Here is a 21,628-nt window from a genome sequence, read left to right as displayed (position 1 = left end):
ATGTTGACGACATATCACCCCCTGATATCCTGAAAGCTGACCCAGAAGGCCGAGGCAACCACCTTCTGCACCACCTCCTCAACAAGATCTGAGTCATGGAAGACTAGACTTAAACCCTAGAAAACTAAACATGAATATTGTCACACCATCACTAAAAAAAACACGGGTATATTTCAACCAAAGTAAAATATTGGCTTCCTGTGATGTTAGGGTTTAGGCCGGGTTTGGGATAGTGTAAGTAATGGTCAGACTAACGGGAGGTATAGAAACTAATGCCACGCAAACAACCTGAAAATACCTGAACCTGTCACACTCAATACTATAGTTTTCATTAAATATCTTTGCTGAAAATATAGCTGATCTGCAAGCTTACCTTGTAAGTAGGTACAGGTATAGGTATTAATAGTGATGCTAATTGTGGGGGAAAATATGACCCGCGTGTGCCCGCATTCATGATAAGTTGACCCGCCCCAACCCACCCCGCCAAAAAAGTCGGCATTTCTTTACTTAACCCAATTACAGTTCAATTTGTGTATAATACTATATGACCCAACCCAACCAAAGAGTTAATATTTTCTTGACCCGCTCTGACCCGACCATCGGGTAACCCGTGCATCACTAGTAGGTATAGGTAGCTAGTTATGTATACAGTAGGTATAGGTAGGTAGTTATGTATAGGTATAGGTAGGTATAGTTACGTAGGTAGTTATGCTTGCATGTAGTTCCGCATGTCGTTTCGTAGTTCCGTAACACATGTACGCGGTACAGGTGTCAGTGACCTCAGAGGGTGTGTGTGTTGCGTGTTGGTGAGGCGGAGGAGGAAGACTTTGCTTCCGTCAGACTCTGATCACAACAGAGACTTAATTCTGGATGACTGAGAGCCAGTGGCCTGTGTGATTGGCTGAGAGCCAGTGGCCTGTGTGATTGGCTTGTCACAGTGGCCTGTGTGATTGGCTTGTCACAGTGGCCTGTGTGATTGGCTTGTCACTGCTACGGTACAGTGTCTCTCTCTCTCTCTCTCTCTCTCTCTCTGTCTGACTCTTCCTCCATCTCTCTTCATCTCTCTCTCTCTCTCTCTCTCTCTCTCTCTCTCTCTCTCTCTCTCTCTCTCTCTCTCTCTCTCTCACTACACAGTACATTCCTGTGTTAATTTAACTCTTAAGGTGTAACCAGAGGTATACCCGTCAGGGTCAACTAAGCTGGCAGCATATACTCTAAAAAAAACAAAGTTGACCCACAACCTTCCGCCTTTCATGCGGAAGGTTGTGGGTTCGAACCCTGCCTGGGGTCGACGTCAGCAAGGACATTGTGGTCAGGGACGTGCACACATAGACATCAAAGGGGGCTTCGGCCCCTGCCCTTTTACCCGTCTGTAAAACAACTGCCCTCTCCAGACCGCGAATGCAGCGTTTACTACATGGTGAAAGAAATGCAAATGCCCCTCCTCTCCTTTCCATGCCATGCCGGAAGGCAGCGTTCAGGAGAATTGCTTTTTTCCGAAGTCTCCTGAACTTGAACACAGTATTTTGCGCAGAAAAAAAAAAAGTTTAGAAATCCATGTCGACTCTCCGCACGTCCCTGCATGCGGTCGCAACAGGTTCCTAAAGCCAAGGGCTCCGTTTTGGTCAGCGCTAAACCCCTTATCCCTAATCACTAGCCAATGTACATTGACACGTTGTGAGCTTGTATAGACTGGCCATTTTAACTATTCAAAAATGTTTTGCAAAGTATTTAAAAAAAAAAGGCAAAGAAGTTTAGAGATAAGGGTTTTAGCGGTGACGGAAATGGAGCCCTTAAAGGAGAATTCCATACTAAAAGGCTTTCTTACCTTTCTTTATAGTTGTTACGTCCCCATCAAAGAGGTCCAGGTGTTATTTTGTGCAAAAGCTCCTTATTGGCTATTTCCCTGCATAAACCCTAATTGAATTGCATTGAATTGAATGGGATGTATGGGGTGTTGTGCTAATTCGCTTATTTCCATCAAAATAAGTAGTAAAGTGTGCCGCTTGGGTTATTATTTTCATTATGTAGAGAGGATATATACAAAAAATATATAATTTTGAGCGATGGAAATAAGCAAATTAGCACAACACCCCATACATCCCATTCAATTCAATGCAATTCATTTAGGGCTTATGGTAGGGGAAATAGCCAATAAGGAGCTTTTGCACAAAAAAACACCTGGACCTCTTTGATGGGTCTATGCGGATTATTATCGCTTGATAATTTTCAGAGCTTCGGTTGATCCACACGAGACTGTACCTCGCCCAGTCCTATACTGTACATACAGTGCTGATCACTGCCTCACACATTAGAAGGGCAATAATAATAATAAAAATCTTTGGAGTTTGAGTATAAATCAATGGAGTTTTGGAGTTTGAAGTTCAATGGGGGACGGGGAGTGTCCGATAAAAATGAATATAAAATATCGAAATATTGTATCAAGCAATCTGTAAATCTGTATGAGTGGCACTGCATGCACAAACGCCAAAGAAGACGTTATAATTACCCAGGACGATGTTTTACATTTAAACTAAGTAAAACAATCACACCCGTGTGAACTGAGTAGTGCAACTTACTTCCCTCTCTCCCCCCCCCCCCTCCTCTCTCTCTCTCTCTCTCTCTCTCTCTCTCTCTCTCTCTCTCTCTCTCTCTCTCTCTCTCTCTGAGATAATAACAGCAACAGTGCAGCACTAATACTATCTCTCTCTCTCTCTCTCTCTGTTTCTGGCAAACAGCGCCCCTACTGGTATACTCAGTCATACTCATGCTCATTAATACATACTTAGGTGAACACATGTACAGTTTGTACACGGGTGACGGACATTGCTGTTCCTTGGAGTGGTTATTGCACCACTCAAAAAAAAACCACTATCCTGTTTCTCTAAGGTGCGATTGGACAGTCGGAGTGGGCGGAGCATTTCCCCAGCTGCGGGGGCGTTGCCCAGTCTCCCGTTGACGTGCTGACGGCCCAGGCCAAACACGACCCCGGTTTGACCCCCGTGACCCCGCTGGGATACAGTCACCACGGCAACATGCCCTTTGAACTCTACAACAACGGACACTCGGGTGACTAAATGATACGGCAGCCGACTGCACGCAGCATCATACAATTTACAATTTAGGCATTTAGCAGACGCTCTTAATCCAGAGCGACTTACATTAAGCTGTACGCCGTAAACTGTACGCCAGTAAATCTAAGCTAAAAAGGGGCGTGACCCAAACAAAATTGCAAAAGTAAAAGATTCAAGGTTCCTTAGGTTCATCCAAATAGAGTAAACTAGCCCTTACCCGTTGTGAGATATTGCCCCCCCCCCCTCCTTGTGGCCCTGGGTGCGTTTTCACATTTTTAATTCACTAATAAATTCACTATTAATTTATAATTAGTTAAATTGGAAAAAGGGCCTCGTTGGGAGGGATTGGTGCAGGCAGTGAGGAGCTACGGCAGTCACAGTGACATACAGACAGACACACATTCAGACAGACATTGATTGAATTATAGTATGATGATGATGATGATTGTGGATCATGGTAAATTCAGGGTTTGAAAGTTTAAAAACATATAGGCAAAAAACTATTTTTAATTATGCTTTAAGAAGCATGTAATGTGTCAAACCAGGGGTTTTTCATGATGGATTGGATGAATGGATTAAGAATCGTGAACCCCCCTAGGTTCTAAATGCATGGTACTCAAACTTTCAACACCTGAATTTACCATGATCCACAATTTATATAATACGTTGAGAGGGGCTAGCCCCTGCTAGGTTTAATGTTTGTTTTTAGTTCAATGTTTGTTTTAATACCGACAATGAAGGGAACATTTACGTCATCTTGTCCCTAACACACAAACATTCCATTATCAATAAAGAGAATTTAGTGGAGTTTAAAAAAAAGAAGTATTGATATACTGTATGATGAAGTAAGACAGTGCGGTGTGCATGCTGTGTGTGTGTGTGTGTGTGTGTGTGTGTGTGTGTGTGTGTGTGTGTGTGTGTGTGTGTGTGTGTGTGTGTGTGTGTGTGTGTGTGTGTGTGTGTGTAGTGGTGGTTAATCTTCCAGACTGGATGGGTCTTGGGGGTCTGCCCTGGCTCTTCACAGCCGTCCAGATGCACCTGCACTGGGGCAGCGGAGGACCCCACCATGGAGGCAGCGAACACACCATGGATGGACGCAGCGCCGACGCAGAGGTACCGGCCGCGCGCGCATGCATAACACACGTGTAGTTGTGGTTGGCAGCACCCTGCAACTCCTCCCAGCAATGGAAAAAGAAAGACTGGAGAGAGAGAGAGAGAGAGAGAGAGGGAGAGAGGATACTTGCTCTCTCTCCATCTAATAATAATAATAATAATAATACATACATACATACACCAGAGTCAGCTGCTATCAGGAGGTCGTTTGTGATTTTAATGAGGGTTATCAGGGGCAGCAGAGAGGGGAGGGAGGCTATAACCAGAGAGGATGGCAGGGGGTCAAGTTGGCATCTGTCACCAGTCTGTACGCCAGCTAATACAGACTGACCTCTGACTGAGCTATTATTAACATTCTGACTGTATATCTGCCAACCTCTGACTCAGCTATTCTGCTAACCACTGAAGCCCTCGTCTTTTTGGTTTGTGATGGATAGCCAATATAGCAGATCTACAAGCTCACACATGCAATTTGATTCACTACAACTCTGTCTGTCTGTCTGTCTGTCAGCTTCACGTGGTTCACTACAACTCCGATAAGTTCTCCAACATCTCAGAGGCCATGACCCAGACCCACGGCCTGGCTGTCCTGGGAGTTCTGATAGAGGTGAGAGACACACTGACTGGGAGTTCTGATAGAGGTGAGAGACTCACTGACTGGGAGTTCTGATAGAGGTGACACACGGTCACCAACCCACTAGACTAATGGAAGTGATGATGACGACTGGGGAGACTCTCTTTGGCGGAACCTGGGAGTCGATGGTGGCTGAGGGGGCGCTTGTTTTATAGGTCAGGGTTAAGGCTAGGTTTAGGCATAGTTTTTGAGAGGTTATAGGGTTAAGGATAGGTTCACGCATAGTTTCTGTGAGGTTATATAACCCCGCCTTAGTAGTAGCCGGCGCTATAAAACAAGCGTCCCATCGAAACCCAGGCTTTGCAAAAAAGAGACTCCCAGAATCCAATGCAGTTTAAGCTAAATTATCTTTGTGCAGTTCTCAGATTGGATAGAACTGGTATTCCAACCTGACAATGTATTTTGTCTTTACTAGAGGGCTGGAGAGACGCAGAGACCCGCATGTTACAAACACTCGATAGCAATGATTGATCAGAATACAGACCAATTTAACACTTACAGTACTTTAACAAAACAGCACTTTAAATTGTAATTCTACTTGTGTTTTCAGACAGGAGACGAGACCAACGAGGCCTTCAACAACATCTTCAACTACCTGGGGCGTGTCCGACACGCAGGTACGGATCACACACACACACACACTCAGTGGGATGGAAGGTTCCATTTGGTTCCATTTGCACCCTGTTCAGAGTGAATTAACACTGGGATTAGCACTGGGGTTTAGGCCCACACAGAACCAATGATTCTCCATGCAACTCCTTGCAAACGGCCGGTTGCAAGTAGTTGCATGTAGTTGTGTGAAACCAATGCCATTATCCCCAATGGCGGTTGCCAAGGAGTTGCATTGGTGTGACATGTCCTTAACCCATTTAGACCTGAGTGACGATGCATCATGTGTCACCAGTTTGTTTGTTTGCTGCGAGAGTGATTGATTGAAACCTTTATTTCAGGGGAATCCAATTGAGACCAAGGTCTCTTTTTCAATGGCGCCCTGTATACAAAGAACAATTACAGCAATGATTTTACACATGACAAACACACAAAAAGATATGATACAAAAACACACATACACCAGAAAACAGAAACAGAATCTTAAAAACACATATTAAAAAGCAGGTGCATAGGCCTTCTTCCAGTGTGAGGTCAGTTACAAATCTTTTAAAAATATCATATGAAACAAGGACATCCAGCTTCAACTTGTTTTGACAGATATTCCATAGAAGTGGAGCATGTACCCTGAAGGCAGTATCTCCCAGTTTAGAAGTTTTTGTAGCTTCAACAGAAGCTTATCTTGATATCTGGTACCATAACTTGAGGTATTGGGTTCTAGCAGCTTTGTCAAATACATGGGGTAGTTTGCCAAGTAGTGCTTTGTAAGTGAACAGGGTAGCATGTTGTTTCCTTCTAAGTGCCAGTGAAGACCATTCTTCTGATGTGTATAGCGTGCAGTGATGGGTTCTGTAACTTGCCCCTGTGATAAAGCGAAGTGCACTGTGATAGATTGCATCCAGGGGTTTTAAATTGCTGTCAGTATAGCATGCATATATAAAGTATCTCCATAATCAAATATTGGCATGATTGTTGCTTGAATTATCCTCTTTCTATTTTCTTTAGAAAAGCATGATCTATTACGGTAGACTAGAGGAAGCCAATTTTAGGTTTAATTTGCTTTGATAGATTTGCTTGAGTGTGGTCTAGCCAACACCAACTCGGGATTCCTGGATCGCTGCCCTCCACAATTTCCTATCCAACATCAGGTTCTTGAGCTCTTCAGTGTTGTCAACCAAGCTGTCGTGCCCGCAGCACGTCTACATACGTGGTACGCTTCTTTCCCCTCCTGGCTTTGTCCGTGACCCGTGGTCACGGACAAAGTCAGAGATGGGTCCCCGTAGAGGTCCACATTTCTGATGCGTTCACCATAAGGCCTATTCATAGTCCAGTTTTCGGTGAAGAGGTGACTACCGGAAACTACAACATGACGTCACTGACGTGCACGGTCACCACTGACACAACACATCTCTCTGTTTTTACTAAAACTACAACATGACATCACTGAGGGGCCACGGTGGTCACCGCTGACACAACACATCTCTCTGTTTTTACTAAAACTACAACATGACGTCACTGAGCCGCGGTGGTCACCGCTCACACAACACATCTCTCTGTTTTTACTAAAACTACAACATGACGTCACTGAGCCGCGGTGGTCACCGGCACCGCTGACACAACACATGTCTCTGTTTTTACGAAACGGTGGTCACCTCTTCACCGAAAACTGGACTATGAATTGGCCTTTAGCTTTGAACCACTTTAACCATTATTTTAAACTTTAGATATTGAAAAATAGCAGATCTACAATCTCATAGCGTATCACTCTGTAATATTTTCAGATGGGGGTCGGCGGCCAAACACATAATAATTCTTGGGGTCCTTGACATGAAATATTTTGAGAACCACTGATATAGAAACATGTTTTCAGAAAACCATTTTGTAGAATCTGTTCTCAGGTCTAAATGGGTTAAACTGTTTTGTTGCAAGGAGTTGCACTGGCGTGACATGTCCTTAAACTGTTTTGTTACATTTAGTGCGTTTTGGGCATAACACTGGGATTTTACTTACAGACCTAAATGATTGATAGTTGGGAATCCAATGGAACCTTTGGAGTTTGCAACCAAATGGACCCCACTTTGAGAATCGCTGGTATACCAGCCCAGGGACGACAGTTCCCATCACAATAAAACAAAAATAAATCAATATTAATGTCATAAACAGTCTCTGGAATCTGGTTTTATTCCAGTTAAAGAAACTAAAAGATATTTAAAAAGGCCATTTGAGTCTAACATGAGCGAAATACAATGAATAATTGGTTCTTTATTTCCTGTTGAACTGGGAGCTATAAAGTGACCCTTCATAATGACCCCGTCACATTTCACTGGCCACAAAGTTCTCTCCAACATTTTGCAGGAGAAACAAAGTTCTCATGAAGTTCTCAACAACATTATTACAATGTACAATTTAGGCATCCTAGTAGTAGACAGCCAAGTGCGTCGGAATGAGCAGGGAAAGCACGAGCTCTGGTCGATAAACAACAAGGTCAAAAGTAGGGAGGAGAGAGAGAGAGAGAGAGAGAGAGAGAGAGAGAGAGAGAGAGAGAGAGAGAGAGAGAGAGAGAGAGAGAGAGAGAGAGAGAGAGAGAGAGAGAGAGAGAGAGAGAGAGAGAGAGAGAGAGAGAGAGAGAGAGAGAGAGAGGTTGCACCACTCAGGTCACATGGGTGTGATTTTTTCCGATCCCGATACCACGATTTCTGTGTTAGCTGATACCGATACCGAATACCGATACCACAGAATAATATATTTAACCCATTCTGACCTGAGATCAGATTCATGCGAGGTTTCCACCGGACACACACTGGTCTGATTAAACCCATTCTGACCTGAGATCAGATTTAAAAAATGTCAGTCGCTCTTCGATTTTTCAAAAAATCGCGCCACTCGGTGGCGCGATATGAGCTTGTAGATCTGCTATTTTTCAATAGCTAAAGCATAACACGATGCTGACACCAAAATGGGTGCCCGTTCAGAATGGGTTAATAATAAAAAATATATATTATTTTGAAGTCCACCAACTGGGAATAGTGTTTATCGCTATCTAGCTATATATCTCGTGTTGTGTTTATAGCAGACTCCTCACTCAAATGTGTACTTGCAGTTTGGGCAACTCAAAAGCAAACTCCACATGCCCCAACAATTTATGTACCTGCCATAGTGTCAACCCCTTACCCCTGTGTCGGATCTGTGGTTAGACTGGCATATTTGCCGATACCGATATGACCTGATATGACTAAATAAGGGCCGATCCGATACTTTTCTGATACAGTATCGGGACATCTCTAGTAAAAAGTCGCATGAGTAGAGTTGTGAAAGAACAATGATTGTTGAGTCAAAACCATAGACTGTAAAAAATATGGACAAAGCGTTCGCCGGGTATAACATGGACGTAAAATGAAGCCTGTTATTCCTGCACTGTAAGTCGCCATCTTTCTAGATCCGTTTGGTACCAGCTGGCCATTGGCTGGCTCCGTTTTGGACCAGCTGGCCATTGGCTGCCCAGACAACGAGGCGGGACTTCCCCCCTTCTTCTCCGTTGGTTTTTATTTTGACTCGAGTGGGAGGGGAATCCCGATCATAGACTGTAACGGTAGCCACGCCCCTCAGAACATACGCGATGTTTTTTTTTTCTTTATGGTCATTTTTTTAATTAATGGGACCATAATTTTCCAAAAAGAATATTATGACATTAGAAATGAGACTTTAAACTAGTGACTGGAAGAAGAAAGTATTCATGACCATGTTTATTAAGGTAATACAGTCTAGGTGAAGTTGGGCCAAAATACATGGGCCTCTATGGAGCTATGGGGCTTTTTGGGTCCAGTCCAGCGCCACAACAGGCCATTATTATGAACTACCGATTTCAAATGAGGCTTCACGAAATATCTGGCTGACTGCCCCCCTGGTCAAAACTCAGAAATGGACAAAATCTGGTCAGCATGACATCTCACACCTAAGAAACTACATATCCCAGAATGCAGCAAGATGGCTGCTCGTTACCTGATTAGGAGCACCTTAAAAGGAATGGAGTTCAGTCATTTACTTTTGTGACTCCAGCACTTCACTTAAATCTTTGTTTTTGTTTTGTTTTTTACAATTTTGACTGTAGCAGCTCCATAAAATGCAGAGTACAAAATGATTCAAGTTAAGTAAACATCTAGCATTTTAAATTTAATAAGTAAAGAAAATAACTGAACTTTAAGCTTGTAGATCAGCTCTAATTGAACAAGGCATTTTAAACCTTTAACATGAATTGTCCATATTTTAGTAGTCTTAAATTCTTAAATCATTTTAACATAACTTGGTTAGTTAATGTGTTCCTTCCCCACTTCAGACTGAAGCAGTTGAAGCTACTAAACACAATTAGCCTGATTTTAACCACATCAAAGAGTGGCTCAATCCGCACATTCAAATCTGTGCACAATCGATGCATTGCTGCAAGCTTTCGGTCCCTGAAGATTGAAGAAGGCCAGTAGACCGAAAGCTTGCAGAAATACATTGATTGTGCACAGGTGTGTGCGGAGCCTCCCTTTATCTTTTCATGGAGTTGCTACAGTAAAAGTTCCTCAACCCTGCCAACACAAACGTTATTTGCTGCAACTGTTCCTTTGGCTTTGTGTGTGCGTGTGTGTTTGTGTGTGTGCGCACGTGCACATGCGTGCGTCTACAATTTACAATTTAGGCATTTATCAGACGCTCTTAATCCAGAGCGATTTACATTAAGCAAGAACAAAAAAGCATGGGAATAAAAACATAAAAAGCACATAAAAAGCATTTATCATGAAACATGAGTATAAAGCTAAGAACGTAACAGTGGAATATCTATATAATGAAACTATACATATAAACTATACATATATACTTACACACACATATACATATTACGTATATGTGTGTGTGTGTGTCTGTATTTCCTGTACATACAGCCTTAAATGCAGTATTTTAACAAACCCTCCTGATTGTAATCATTCTACGGTCAGGTCAGAAGGTGTTCATCCCGGCGTTTGACGTGCAGTCTCTGCTTCCCACTGACCTGACTCGCTACTACCGATACAACGGCTCTCTGACCACGCCGCCCTGCCACCAGACCGTACTGTGGACGCTGTTCCACCACGTGGTTCGAATATCACCCGCTCAGGTAGGGATTATGGGCTTTGTGTCATTGTGTGTACTTCGTTTTCACGCTCGAAATTCGCACCTGATACGGACACGGACCCCGAACGGGGACTGGGCCATAGGTCCGGCATCCTGTTAGTTAACTTCCGACCTATGTGGCTGGTTAAGACTGTAATGAGGTTCGGGGACTTACGTGGCCAGTTAAGACAAACTACGTGGCTATGGTTAAAATACTTTGACTTCTATTCATGTGTTGCTCGAGTTAATTAAGTGTAGAACACTTTCCCTGTGATTCGTGAGTTGCCCGAGTTATGTTTTCATTGTTTAATCCACGTTTTTAATACATTTTAAGTCATACGGGCAATGGGATATGAGACGTTTTGATGACGTCGTCGCAAAAAAGGTCCGTCGCTCCGGCGTGCAAAGGGTTTTGGGAAATTGAGTCCCTGTTGTTTACAATGGGAGAGCTGCCTGTAGCAGCGCACGGCTGCCCCGTCCGGTCTGTTGTTGTGGTCGGCACTTTGGAATATGTTTAAGACTGCTATGAGGTTAGGAGACCCACTGCACGTGGCCGGTTAAGACTGCTATGAGGTTAGGAGACCCACTGCACGTGGCCGGTTAAGACTGCTATGAGGTTAGGAGACCCACTGCACGTGGCCGGTTAAGACTGAGGTTAGGAGACCCACTCTACGTGGCCGGTTAAGACTGAGGTTAGGAGACCCACTGCACGTGGCCGGTTAAGACTGAGGTTAGGATTTGGGATAGTGTTAGTAATGTGTCGGACTAACGGGAGGTCGGAACAATGACATCCCAAAACATAATCATTTGATTGTTTTGATTGATTGTCGATTCACTGCGTCATTGAAAGAAAGAATCGTAGAGAGAAGTTCAATCTTCTTTCTTGGGGCTAAATGGAACCACATGGATTTGACCGCTCGCTCAGGCAAATGGGACTCTCACAAGCGTACATGAGCTCACACACGCTAGTCGTACAAATCCGTCTTTAGATCCTGTACGACTGGTAGATCAAAAAGAGGTGGTTGGTGGCCAACTAGAGAATCTAGAGATTCCCACGAGAAGAGGGAACCATAGTTACATAGTTATCTCTGAATATGTAGAGTAGAAAACAATATTAACGACACTATAAACTATAGCAACATTTCTTCTATTTCTGTCGATTGCACATGGATGAAGATTAATTCCAGTGACATCAGTGATTCTGCTATAGTGCAGGCCACAGTTTTCCATCTTTGTTAGTACCACTTAGAACCTCAAGGCCGTGCAGGTCATCTCAAATGTCTTGTTCCCCTGTGACTTCCTCCTGGGAAACCCCAGTGGCTCCCACTGGTCCCGCTGGGAATTGTAGTTCCCCAGCATGGGCATAAAACTTAATGAAAATTAATAGAGCACCGAAGTCTGACGTCAATATTGGTAGAGGGCGCAAATCCACGGGTTCATGTACTTTTTATTTGTATTGTAAACCACATAGGGGGATTTTACATCGCCTCATTAAGAACTGAAAAATAAACAAATCATCCAGGCCACTTCACTCATATGGATATGAAGAATCAACTGACTGAGAGAAAACGCTAATGTTACTGCAGCTGAATTAGTTACATTTTCGCTAGAAGCAGACTGCATCATATATGAGTGACTGACTGTCGCAAACGATACAGAGACACCTCCCCGACAATATAACGATACAGAGACACCTCCCTGACAATATAACGATACAGAGACACCTCCCCGACAATATAACGATACAGAGACACCTCCCCGACAATATAACGATACAGAGACACCTCCCTGACAATATAACGATACAGAGACACCTCCCCGACAATATAACGATACAGAGACACCTCCCCGACAATATAACGATACAGAGACACCTCCCCGACAATATAACGATACAGAGACACCTCCCTGACAATATAACGATACAGAGACACCTCCCCGACAATAACGCCGGGTCGGCTTTTTCCACCACCGACCAAGAGAACAACAACCGGTCATGCCACCACACACAGCATGTGCGTAAGTGGTATGCGCGATGCAATATAACCCATTCTGACCTGAGATCAGATTCATACGAGGTTTCCGCCGGACACACACTGGTCTGATGAACCCATTCTGACCTGAGATCAGATTCTAAAAATGTCAGTCGCTCTTCGATTTTTCAAAAATAGCAGACCTACAAGCTCGTATCGCGCCACTCGGTGGCGCGATATGAGCTTGTAGATCTGCTATTTTTAAATAGCTAAAGCATAACATGATGCTGACACCAAAATGGGTGCCCGGTCAGAATGGCATAAGCTATCGAGGGATTCATTCATGCTGGCGGGAATTGTGTTAAGATCACCTCATGTTATTCTCCATAGAGAAATTACTTCCGTGAACTAGGAAAATCGAGGGGACGAGCGGTAATTTTATACGTCATCGCATGACCGTGTCGTAGAGTAAAGTAGAGAAAATAGCCGATCTACAAACTCACAAAACAACATCTAAAACATCAAGTCACACTTTCTGGTATATTGTCCAAAGATTGCTTTATTTTTTGCTTGGTATAGCAGTGTATATACGGTTTGTATATTTACACTTTTATTCTGCATTATAGTCTGGTGTTTGTTTATGTCTTGTCTGTTATGTCCTATAAAAAAAACAATTACAATATACAATATTACAAGCTCACAAAGCGTCAGTTGAAAGTGGTTACATGTGTTTTTCTGTGTTTTATAAATATTTCGCCACAGTTTTAGCGAGAGCTTCTGACTACAATAACAACTATACATTGTTACTACATTTCCTGAAAAGTATTTGGTTGTGGACATGCAAGGTTTCCACCCGACAGTAACGACGTGAGACAAGTGTAAATGTTCATTAAACGACCAAGGAGGAGGCAGATGGAAAACGTATGCTACATCTATTAAAGTTTTATGGTAATTGGTAAACACAAAGGGGACAAATGAGGACTCGGGTCTTGTTAATTGTAGCCCTGTGGTCAGGTGACCAGGTCAGGTCAGGTGACCCTGTGGTCAGGTGGCCACAGCTGATGGTGCTTAAATTCAACTCAACAAGCAGAGACCGAGCACCCAGAATGACTGCATGGCAACGTTGAAGTCGTCTCCCTACTGGTCAAAACCTGGTACTGCAGGCCGGCTGGGCCCAGGTTAAATGTATGAATGAATCGTGACGTAGGACGTGACGCAGAGCTACCACAAGAACAGCGCAAGGGGTACTATGATGGGAGCCAACCAATCACATCAACGCTCGAGGGGGTAATATGATAGGTGCCAACCAATCATATCAACGCGGGCGGTGCTGTCGTTCCTCAATCCGTTCTCTAGATTATATTATAGCTCTATATGACAGAGACCGAAGAGGACAGTTTATGATGCCCTGCATATCTACGTCTGTAGGGAATCTAGGGATTGCTTTATAATATGAAGACTTGTCCTCTATAAGACAAAGAATACACATACAGATGTCCTTTAATGAGAAACAACAACTCACACAAAATGTCCTGTGATCTAGATTGTGATCATTGTAAGTAAGTAAGTAAGTAGCCTTGCAGAGCCAAGAGGGCAGGAGCCTATCTCCTGTTTCTGTAGCGTGAGACAGCTTGATGTACAAGGACACCCCCTGGACATGACGCTAGTATGTCGCAGGGACTTACCCCCAATCCAACCCTTGATGCTGAGTGTCAAGCAGGGAGGCACTGGGTCCCATTTTTAGAGTCTTTGGTATGACCCGGCCAGGGATTGAACCCCGACCTCCCAGTCTCAGGGCGGCCACTCTAACCACAAGGCCACTGAGCTGGTTGATGAGTGATCATTGTACTCCTTTACTATTGGTTTATTGCAACGTTACTGATAGGAAGGACAGCTGAAAGCATTACGTATTTCCATGGACAGACGAATGGACGGACGGAATGTTTGGGGAGGAAATGTTTTGAAATGTTCACCCATATAAATACAGGGACACCAGGTTGAAAGTGTTTAAACAAGCAGACCTCGTGTACGCACGCACGCATCGCACGCACACGCATAGCAGTGGATCCCAAGACATTTATCTCTCCTGGGAACCCAAACTATTGAAAATTGATCTGCTATATTTTCACTACTTCTTCATTTATTCATTTATGTTTATGTATTCATGAAATGTCTTTGTATTTATGTATGGCCCATTTAATAATGTGTTGTCCTTGCTGTAATTCCGCTCCAGCTGCTGAGGTTGGAGACAGTACTGTACTCCAGTAACGAGGAGGACTCGGACCGGATGCTGTTACAGGACAACTACCGGGCCACCCAACCGCTCCACCACCGCGTCATCTACTCCTCATTCACCCCAGGTTAGAAACCCCAGGCACTGAAGAGCTTAGAAACCCCAGGCACTGAAGAGCTTAGAAACCCCAGGCACTGAAGAGCTTGCTTATAAGTTGGAATTTCATTCATTCATTGAATGCACGACATTGCACGTGTACATTTGTGTACATGCTGTCTGCATTTTTGTCCTATACACTGGCTCCCTCTCAGCTGTCCTGTCTGTCTCTCCTACACTGTCTGTCTCTCAGCTGTCCTACTGTCTGTCTCTCCTACACTGTCTCCCTCTCAGCTGTCCTACTGTCTGTCTCTCCTACACTGTCTCCCTCTCAGCTGTCTGTCTGTCTCTCCTACACTGTCTCCCTCTCAGCTGTCCTACTGTCTGTCTCTCCTACACTGTCTCCCTCTCAGCTGTCCTACTGTCTGCCTCTCCTACACTGTCTCCCTCTCAGCTGTCCAAATGTCTGTCTCTCCTACACCGTCTGTCTCTCAGCTGTCCTACAGTCTGTCTCTCCTACACTGTCTCCCTCTCAGCTGTCCTACTGTCTGTCTCTCCTACACTGTCTCCCTCTCAGCTGTCCTACTGTCTGTCTCTCCTACACTGTCTCCCTCTCAGCTGTCCTACAGTCTGTCTCTCCTACACTGTCTCCCTCTCAGCTGTCCTACTGTCTGTCTCTCCTACACTGTCTCCCTCTCAGCTGTCCTACTGTCTGTCTCTCCTACACTGTCTCCCTCTCAGCTGTCCTACTGTCTGTCTCTCCTACACTGTCTGTCTCTCAGCTGTCCTACTGTCTGTCTCTCCTATACTGTCTCCCTCTCAGCTGTCCTACTGTCTGTCTCTCCTACACTGTCTCCCTCTCAGCTGTCCTACTGTCTGTCTCTCCTACACTGTCTCCCTCTCAGCTGTCCTACTGTCTGTCTCTCCTACACTGTCTCCCTCTCAGCTGTCCTACTGTCTGCCTCTCCTACACTACACTGTCTCCCTCTCTCAGCTGTCCTACAGTCTGTCTCGCATACAGTGTTTCTCAGCTGTCCTACTGTCTGTCTTACACTTTCACCCTATGTATGTCTTTAGGGTAATACGTGTCTCATTTTTGAGGGGCGCTAGCCCCTCCTATGCTTTGATGGTCGGTGTGAACACAAACATTCAAATCAAATCAAATCAAACTTTTTTTGTATAGCACATTTCCAACGACCGAGGTCGAACCAAACAAAAACAAAACAAAACCAAAACCAAAACAAGTGTGTAAACACAAACATTGCAGACAAAAGTGAGGTCGCAAATTGTGATTGGCCGGAATGAGATGATGTATGGTGATAGTACGATGATAAGAGCTGGGTGGTTGAACACCGTGCTGTTATTAATGCTGACAGCATTAGAACGATGGATGACACCGCTGCCAATTAGAGAGAGAGAGAGAGAGAGAGAGAGAGAGAGAGAGGGGGGGGGGGGGAGTCTCCGAGAGAGGGAGAGGGAGAGACAGACATTGAGTGTTTGGAGAATGTTGAATAATATTGCACTTTTCAAACTTGTCAGATGGGGAAAGAGTGGTAAAGTGCGTGTGAGAGAGCGTGACAAGAGAAGTGGGGCTTACTAATCTGGTGTTAGCTGTTTGTTTATTGATTAGAGGAAGCAAACAGTGGAAGCATTGTTGTCACAAGACAACAGGGAGAGAGAGAGAGAGAGAGAGAGAGAGAGAGAGAGAGAGAGAGAGAGAGAGAGAGAGAGAGAGAGAGAGAGAGAGAGAGAGAGAGAAGAGACAGTTTGTGTTAAGTGCTTATTGTAGTGAGGCATCTATCTACTATCTGCATAAGTATTCACGCCCTTTACTCAATTATTCGTGAGTGTGATATGTTGCACACCGATTTTGGGGCATTTTCTCCCGTTCTTCTTTTAAGATCTTCTCATGGTGCATCAGGTTGGATGGAGAGCGTTTTGATAACCTTATCGATCGATTAGTTGGTTGGTTAGAAAAGCGGCGGCTAAAATGAAATCAGAGAATCTTAATTTCCCCTCAACGTCTTAACATAAAAATCTACATTTTGCTGGTATACAGAAATAATTCAAAAGGGATATTATATTCCTTATAATTAAATAATTATAAGGAATATAATATCCCTTTTTGAATACCACAAGAACATGTGCGTTCCTCTGCCACGCGCACGCGCAGACAGCATTACATTCACAGAAAACCACCCAATGATGGAACCGCAGAATTTTCGATTGATTGTTAACTGTCAGGTTTAATTGTTTAATTTCTTAACTGCGATTAATCGATGAACTATTAACATCCTTACTCCAGAGATGTTCTTGTCTCCACCAGGCCGAAGGCATGGGGAGAGAGTATGTTTTACTATCTCCACCAGGCCGAAGGCATGGGGAGAGAGTATGTTTTGCACTCCGTCCGTCCGTCCGTGTGTCCGTGTGTTGATCGCAGCCATACTCTGCACACACACTCCCTTGTGATCAGTACTTTATTTTAGATTTTTTTACAAACATATAAAACATAAGACCTACAATACAAACACAAGCAACAACAGCAGAGTACGTATTCATGGATAGACAATTAAGATAGATAAGATAAACAAAACAAAATAAAAAAAAAGGAAAAAAAAGGAAAAATCAAATTAAAATGTGAAAATAGTTTACATTATTTACACGACCAAACGCAGCATCATCAACCGTATCATAATGTGTAGTAATACAATAAACAATCAAGAGGGCATTGCCTGACCATGGATCACACCAAGGGACCTGCAACATGACTGAGGAACACGTTGCACACACTCCCTGAATGCCAGAGCTGAACCTCTGCCCCAAAGTTCTCACATTGGTTTGTGCTTTGTGCAAAACAAATGTTTTGACAGTACAATACAGATTTTGTCCAAACATCACGCAAATTGGTACACAGTCTCTCTAGAGCCATTCAACGAAACATGTCTTTCAGATCTTTCAGACTCCATCCTGATTGGCTAAGATTGGCTTCCAAAGTTCGCAGGAGGAGTGCTCCGTTTCAAACAAAATGCTGCAAATCATGAACACATCGTGTGATTTCCGTGAAATTTGAATATTCATGGTGGCGCTATAACTGGCCGATTTGTGTTTTTACCTATAACTGCATCGATCTGTGTAAAATCTTGTATGCACACTCCCTAGAGGCCAAGGAAAAACCTTTGCCTGGAATCTGCTCTTTATAGCGCCACCAGGATGCCAACATATGTAAAACACATTTTCTAATATTACTCCTTCAGATTTTCACGCAAATCGGTACACATGCTCTCCATAGTCATGTGATAAGGTGATTTGTTTGATTTCTCATAATTATCCATCCTGATTGGCTACGATTGGCTTTTAAAGTTTTCAGGAGTAGCCCGTTTGGTACCCGTTTTGTACAAATCGCCACAACTCCTCAACGCATCATCTCATTCTGACGTCTCATCCTCTGGTTCACGGACGTTTTTCCTCTATGGAGAATAACATGGGGTCATCTTGAAATCGTCTCATATATAAGAATTGTGGTCCAAAAATGAACAAACTGTCTTGGCAATGTTGTCGAGGAGGTGTCGACAGTCAGTCACTTATATTTGATACAGTCTGTAGCAACAGTCTTTCTAGCAAAAATGTAGCTAATTCAGCAGCAGTTTTATCTCAGTCAGCTAATTCTTCATATCCATATGAGTTAAACGTTCAGGATGATTTGTTTCTTTTTCAAACACAGTTCTCATATATGAGGTAATCTAAAATCCCCCTATGGGGATTATAATACAAATAAAAAAGTACATGAACCCGTGGACTTAGCGCCCTCTACCGATATTGATGTCAGACCTCGGTGCTCTATGAGGCTGTAACATAACAAAATCTATCTAGTATTTATATACTTTATATATCTTATCTTTAAAATATACAAAAATTATCAGAAAACATATCTTTTGAAATGTGTTTTGAAATATAATGCCAATATATTACATTTTCTATGTGGTACAGAATGGCAAAATTTGATTCAGTTCAACTATAATTGTCCTAATGTTTTGTGGAATTCTTTGCGTTGCAGGATCATTTAAAGACTTGGCACCAGGTAAGATCTCAAATATGTATCCACATCATCCATGTCTCACTTCCGTCTCTGTTGCTGCTCCTACTAAAGTGATCCACTTGATGCTGTACATATTTTTTTGCAGACATGAAAATCAATGTTTTACCTTTTCTACAGAATGTTACAAACAACCACGTTATAATGTAATTCCAGGTGTACTGAGATAATTCATTACAATATTGATTTATTGCTTTTCAAGGCGCTGTAAGTGATTTTTCTTTCCCATCAAACCCATTCTGGCCTTTTGGTGTTTTAAGCATTATGTTATGCTTTACAATCTTATAGCTTGAGATTGTAGATCTGCTATTTTTGAAAAATCTTGAAAATGTGACGCAAATCTTTGAATATATTATTCTTTCAGAGCAAATGATTTGAACTTAAATCTTTGATTCTGGGGGGTCCCTGGAACTACATATTTTCAGATGGGGGTCGGCATTTGTAGAAGGTCTAAATGGGTTAATTAAGTGTTAAATGTTGGTCCTAGAAAAGCCCCCTAAGCTTAACACCATGCTAAGGACCAGTACTGGGGATTAGGTACTTTTCTTCAAGTAGAATTACATAACGTAATAAGTACGTAATAAGTGAATAACTGGGGTCATTTATTTCTTAACCGTTTCCGTCCGTAGGACGGCTCCACACGTCCTAGGGGTCCCATTTTCCCATTTTTCCCTTAAAAAAAAAAGAAATTGAGTCAGACTCTAAGGCACCCGTAGCTTCGCTCTGCCTTCATATTAGCTTACCGTTCGATTAGCTGTTAGCGCGGCAGAAAGAACGCCTCGTCTCTCCTAATCCAGGGCGATCTCCGTGGTTTGATCTGATGGATATACTACGCGCTTCATTTCCGACTTCAACATGCCTCTCGTTCAAAATATGAATGCCTTGGAGCTTCTAGCTATATAATAGACTCGAGACCAAGGTAAGCTAACTAAATATTTCTCTGGTTTTCTTCCGGATTGTTTCCGGGAAGGGGGGGGGGGGGGGGGGGGGGGGGGGGTGGGGCTTCAGAGTAAAAGCGGTAAATGTCTTTCCGGCACCCCAGAGCTTCTATTTTGAAGGAATCCCGGCACTGATTGTGTTAAAGCTGCTAAGCAATAATTTGTCAAAATCTTAATGAGCTTTTTTCTTTTTTTTTTTTTTTTATATATATTTTTTATCCCACGATTTTGTAACCCATTTTTCACCCCTGTGTCAATCATCTAATGTGATCCTGGGCTCTACACACCCTCCACCAACCTGGGGAGAGCAACGGACTTAACTCATGCTTCCTTCATGCCTGAGTGTCCAAGTTGCTCCTTTACACCTGACAGGGGGGAGTTTCCCTGGTTGGACGTAGCGTGTGGAAGGAACACGTTATTCCAACCAGTTCCTTTCCCCTCCATCAGGCGCCCCGGCTGGCCAGGGGGAGGCAGTTTAGAGACCAGGATTACTGCATGTTTTTGTGAGGGTACCTACCCTAGGGGACACGAGGAGAACATGCAAACTCCACACAGAAAGGCCCTTTCTGGAGCTTTTTATTTTTAATTGTTTTGGTATTCAAACAACCAGCAATTGGTAGAACGCTCAGTGACACATCTAGGGGCCGCGATCTGCATTTAAAGATTTTCCTAGAAGCTTTGTCATTGGTCAATTTTCCTGTCTGCTTCCTGATTGCGACCGTCATTGCGACCAGGTTTTTTTTTTCGACCAATGACAAAGCTTCTAGGAACATCTTTGATTATTTTGGGGAGCATTCTACCCATTGCTGGCTGTCTGAATACCAAAAACAAAATAAAGGTCATTCAAATTTTGACATAGCAGCTTTAAGCAAGACGATCATGTAAAAAACACAACGAAAACATATTTTACTGCAAGAAAGAAAGCCATTATGAAACGTATTATGTAAAAAAAAAAAGGAAAAATCGATGGGTGGTCCAGCTCTCTATGAATGGGTCTCGTTCTCCCCTGATGGTCAGGATTCCCTATATCAAACCAAAACTCACCAGGATCTCTGTTGGCCCTCCACTGATCAATCTGCCTTGAGGTCATTCACGATCTCTCGACTGATCAACACTATGGCTATGAAATGGTTGTTGCAGTCAGGGACAGAGTGGTTCCTGCCAGGCTGGCTCTGTTGGAGATTGGGCCAGTATAGCAAACATATACTTCTCAGGCTCTGGGTGTCAAAGCAACCAACATTATCCATGTTGGTTCAATGTAAAGGTCAAGGAATGGTGGGTTGAAGGGCTTATAGGCACATCCTGTTTCAGCTGGACTGTCACAAGTCCCAGAGGAAGGAGGTATTGTTGTGCCCACAGTGAAGCCATCTTCCAAACACTGCTGTGCTCAAAGGATCAGAATGAGATGATTGAGGGGGTGGAGAGAATCCTGGCCATCAGGGGAGAAGGAGAGCCAGACACCCAACTGGCCTTGCCATACTCAGAGCATTGAGAGGGTTGTCAAAATGGTGACATGAGGCTTCTGCTACATACTTCTCTCAGGAAACGAGGGATGGAGGGATCAGGGCTCAGGAGACCAGGGCTCCGGAGGCTGATGTCTAACGCTGAGTCAGGACTTGTTCAACCTAATGTTCAGGAAGTGGAGATTGATGATCATAATTGTATCCAGTGATATACATGCACTTTAATTGTTAATAAATATGTTAATTTGATTTGACTTGTCAATATAAAT

At 43.4% G+C, this 21,628-nt stretch overlaps 2 protein-coding genes across 2 annotated transcripts in view; both read left to right on the top strand.

Annotated features, from left to right (window-relative positions):
* The window catches only part of s100w (S100 calcium binding protein W), a 270,184-nt gene that overhangs the window by 179,627 nt on the left and 68,929 nt on the right, over positions 1-21,628 (top strand). The window lies entirely within an intron of this gene.
* The window catches only part of ca14 (carbonic anhydrase XIV), a gene marked incomplete at both ends in the record, with an annotated part of 32,442 nt that overhangs the window by 1,971 nt on the left and 8,843 nt on the right, over positions 1-21,628 (top strand). The window contains 7 exons of the mRNA XM_083761988.1: positions 2,890-3,069; positions 4,042-4,187; positions 4,699-4,794; positions 5,372-5,438; positions 10,410-10,567; positions 14,770-14,896; positions 18,920-18,943. Coding sequence (XP_083618114.1) covers positions 2,890-3,069; positions 4,042-4,187; positions 4,699-4,794; positions 5,372-5,438; positions 10,410-10,567; positions 14,770-14,896; positions 18,920-18,943 — 798 coding nt within the window. The remainder of the gene's footprint in view (positions 1-2,889; positions 3,070-4,041; positions 4,188-4,698; positions 4,795-5,371; positions 5,439-10,409; positions 10,568-14,769; positions 14,897-18,919; positions 18,944-21,628) is intronic.

The sequence above is a fragment of the Protomyctophum parallelum genome, assembly GCF_964188405.1.
Source record: "Protomyctophum parallelum genome assembly, chromosome: 3".
Taxonomy (NCBI): Eukaryota; Metazoa; Chordata; class Actinopteri; order Myctophiformes; family Myctophidae; genus Protomyctophum; species Protomyctophum parallelum.
The sequence above is the reverse complement of the archived record's forward strand: the minus strand, read 5'-3'. Positions and strand labels throughout refer to the sequence as shown.